The following is a 4286-nucleotide window of genomic DNA, read 5'->3' on the forward strand; positions in this document are numbered from 1 at the left end:
AATCCAGACAGCAGAGCAGTAGCTCAGCCTAGGGAGACCACTGCTTTGCTTAGGCAACAACAAAATTATTCCAACAGAAACAAAGATAAGGGCTTCATCCTCCCTTAAAAAGGGACAGGCCCCTTACTGAGGACCCAGCACAGATACTGTGCCACAGCAGAAATTCCAGAAAGCTGGAACTTACTGGCACCTGCGGGAGTGCCACAGCATGCAGGTAGATAATGACCATGGCTGGTGGTATCTGCTCCATGAACTCAAGCAGGAAAACAGGAGAGGAATCATGACCTAGCCTTTTCCCAGGGACTAGTACTCAAGGAGATGTACTGAAGGGTCAAGCTATCTGCTGGCTAAGGAATAATTATTTTGCTTTGATGAACTGAGAAAACTGTCAATAAAGAGGTCTTCTAGTCTTGGTACTTCTTTTGAATTTGGTCCCAATTTCCTGCAAAAACTCCAAGGGGGTCTTGTCAAATCACAGAAATCAAAGTTTTCTCCAGCTCCAATCCTATTGTGGACAGATCTTATTTTGATTCTTTTACTAGATTTTAATGCCCAATAAAAGGGAATTTTAATTTTGGTAAGATTAAAAGCTGATTCCCACCAACACCTACTTTTATTTGCATCTACACTGAAGATATACTACAATACACAACACAAAGAGCTCTCATTCATGCAAGCAATCCAGTACACGAAGACTATTTAGCAAGGATTCATGAGGTGACTAAGGCTTTGAAGATTAAGCTGTTAACGATAATAATACTATTATAAGCATTTCTCAAGCTAAACTCTAGATGTCTTAGACAGAAGAAGGATGAGTTCAAAACATTTTGAGTCTTCCAGTTTTTCCAACATTGCATTTCTAATACTCATGGCATCACCACCTCTTAGGCACTTTCCTTGCAACGACATTTGACATTCATCACTGCAAAATAATTTACAACAGCCTCTAGAAGATCTGGGACTTTCTAAATCATGGAAGTACTTCAAAAAGTTTTGATTCTGCATATCTGCCTTCAAGGGGGCAAACTATGAACATCACCTTAAAGTTAATCTAAATTAGACCTATGTAAAAAAATTAAGTCTCGCACCAGCTCTCGGTGTTCTTCCTGTAGGTTTAGAGGCAGTGTTTTCATGTAGGAATCCTTCAGTGGCTTCCAACCTAACTGTTGCCGGTCCATATAGATCATACCACACCTGGGAAGAACAAACAACTATGGTACAGGAATAGATGTGCAAGGTGGGACAGTTCAAGTTTGAATGCTTTCACATTACCTGCTGACAGTTGCTGGAGATGCCTCCTCTAAGTCTGCCGGCTCAAAGATTAAACTCATTTTTGAATTCATCTGAATTATTTCACCACTCATTAAGCATAGCTAGAAGAAGAGCATCATGTAAACATGATCTAGTCATGTCAGTGCTAATCATCCAGTCAAAGCAATGCCTGTCATAAAATCACTGAACATTCTACTTAGTGTCACTCCTCATTCACTCATTCTTATTCTCACAACACATAATATTTTCTGACCTTGTCTCAACTTTTCCACATGTTACTGTAATGGCTTGCAGAGACACAGAGAACAATGCTCTATCTTTAAATAACTCTGCAAAGAAAAGCAGTTATGACCTGCAGCTTTTTTTTTTAGTCAATTTATTTACTAAGTAATTCAAGAAAGTTCAGTTTTCAGTTACAGAACTGAATCTATGTATTTCAGTTTCCTAAAAGGGTCAATAAAAAAGCCTCAGTGAGCAATGTCATTTCAATAAAGTAGGAGCAAGACAAGGCTTCTAGGGAGAAGTAACAGCTTAATATAATCTACTAAACCCACTCATATAATTGGGGGAAAAACAATGCTTTTAAGCACATCAGCCTTTCCCGAGTCTCACACCTCCTTTGACTAACATGCTAACAATATTGCTACTACTAAAATAAAGTATGTATATTCAAGGACGAGGTTACTGGCAAAAATCAGGCTACCTTTTTATTATCATCCAGCACAGTGTTCATGTTCTCTATCCAAACTGCATCCACTGGGCCATCAAAAATAATCCACTTCCGATCATCTGTGGTAGAAGATGCTTGTTCCCTGAAGGCATTTGCAAGAACTCCATCTGTCCACTCATGGCTTACAGGATCGAAACTGCCATACAACTGTCCCATAGTAATTGCTTTGGGATTAATAACTTTGTATTCAACAGCAAATTCATCCATGGATTTTGCTGTGTAAAAAGACAAATAGATGAGCTTGAGAATTTGATAGGTTAGTTTCATTCAACAACTTAAGTACAGAACAAGAAGATTCCTGAGGATCCTACTTTAGCTGCCCAAGGCAAAAAAACCCGAGACACTTCACAGCTAGGTAGCAGTAAATAAGAAATTCCATTACTTGTACAAGGAAAGTACAAAGTCCTATGTGCAAAAGCACATGGAAAAAAAAAAAAGCAGAGCAGAATAGATTTTATATGTTTTTGGGAGCTACTTACAATCTCCCTATAAGAGCTAGTTTTTTTTCAAGGGTACTATGCACAAATACAATGCTTAACAAAATTCATAAAAGCATAAACATTTACTACTCCAGTAAACGCAGACAAAAATACTTCCAGACAAATATACCAGAAAAAAATAGTTCAGTGAATAGAAACTTTCCAATTGAGAAAGCAGACTATAGGACAATTAACAACCTGGGCATATCTGCAAAGGAAAAACATTAGTCATAGAATTAACTTCATTTAATGAGAAGTTTGTGGCTCAACAATGTTACCTGTGCACAAATCGCCAAGGGCTCCAGCTAGCACTTTGTACGCACAGGTCTTCCCACTCAAAGGATCTCCAACAATCATGAAACCATGGCGCACCAGCATCATTTCGTATATCTGTATCAGTGACAAGATATTGACTCTTCAACATAGCACAAAAGCAAGCATTATGTGTATGAAACTAGAGGTCTCTCTCCTGCACTCAGATGCATAGGACAAAATATCAGCCAAATATCTGCAGTCTATTAAGGCTGACCAAAGCATTAACCCAAATCAGAAGGCAGTCATATTATTATGGCAATTCTCACTGATACAATTTAAGAAGTCATTGCCCCCACACATCCTCCCTTTCCCCTTGCTAAATGTCATCCCTCAGCTGTAACAGCATCAGGGTGTGAGTGCACTAACCAGATGCTGCAGATCACAGCCCAGTGTAAAAGCCTAAACTGAAATCAATGGCTACCGATGAAGCTAACACAAAGGGATTGAAACTACAGTTCTGAGGATCTGTCATGTGACTGGTCCCACAGAGGCTGACTTTGGACTGCAAGAGTGGTAACTTCAGTCACCCCACAAGATCTTGCCAGAACTCAAGTCAAAGCCTTCAAACAGAACACCTTCAAATAGACCTGTAAGAAGATCCCCTAAGAAAAATTTTTTTTAATCTCAGGTTAAGGCTGATATTTTCTGGTTTAGCTTAAATTCCTAACCAGTTAACACTACCCCTATTTAAATGAAAGATAAAGTATGGTTTGTAAAGCAGCATAAGCCAAGTCTGAACATAAGCCATAAAGCCTGAACTGCTGTTGGAGAGGTCCCTCATGATCCTGCCCCAGGCCACACATTTTGCCCTTGCCATTACACTGTCATTAGGCTGCACTACTCACAAGAGAAAAGTAGTCAAGCATTCTTTAAAAGGTCACTAATACTAGTAAATGGGAGACAATGGGAACACAGAGCTGGAGGTGAAGCATAAGCAAGAGTGAGAAATGTCACCTCTTTCAAGACTTCTCAAGGATACTGTGAGCAGAACTGGGAACAGGGCCTGACTCCCAGTCCAGAGTTCTGTTCACTAGGCTACACCACCTCAGCTAGTAACAGATTCAGTTTAATTTTCTATCCTGAACCATAAGACCTATGATGTGGCTGCACACGTTAGCTCCTTCACAAGCTGGCTGAATTAAAAAATCACTATGAGCAAAGCAGGCTTTTACTCCATGATTTTTACTCAGTAAAAATACGTTGTTTGTAATATTCTATTAATTGATCATGGAAGCTATTAGCTATTCATTCATGACACAGTGAATGAAGAGTGTTTCTGTTAGAATCATAGAATCATTAAGGTTGGAAGAGACCTCTAAGATCATCGAGTCCAACCGTCAACCCAACACCACCATGTCCACTAAACCATGTCCCTAAAGCGCCTTATCTTCACGTCTTGTAAATACCTCCAGGGATGGTGACTCAACCACTTCCCTGGGCAGCCTGTTCCAATGTTTAACCACTCTTTCAGTAAAGAAATTTTTCCTCAC

The 4286-nt window shown here is 39.5% G+C and overlaps 1 protein-coding gene across 1 annotated transcript in view; it reads right to left on the minus strand.

The window, feature by feature from the left end:
• Positions 1–4286, minus strand: part of DNAH3 (dynein, axonemal, heavy chain 3) — a 67765-nt gene that overhangs the window by 22765 nt on the left and 40714 nt on the right. Inside the window, exons 35-38 of the mRNA XM_009324791.1 lie at positions 2760–2871; positions 1976–2217; positions 1273–1373; positions 1089–1194 (exon numbers count right to left, since the gene is read on the minus strand). Coding sequence (XP_009323066.1) covers positions 1089–1194; positions 1273–1373; positions 1976–2217; positions 2760–2871 — 561 coding nt within the window. The remainder of the gene's footprint in view (positions 1–1088; positions 1195–1272; positions 1374–1975; positions 2218–2759; positions 2872–4286) is intronic.

The sequence above is a fragment of the Pygoscelis adeliae genome, unplaced genomic scaffold (assembly GCF_000699105.1).
Source record: "Pygoscelis adeliae isolate BGI_AS28 unplaced genomic scaffold, ASM69910v1 Scaffold85, whole genome shotgun sequence".
NCBI classification, from domain to species: domain Eukaryota; kingdom Metazoa; phylum Chordata; class Aves; order Sphenisciformes; family Spheniscidae; genus Pygoscelis; species Pygoscelis adeliae.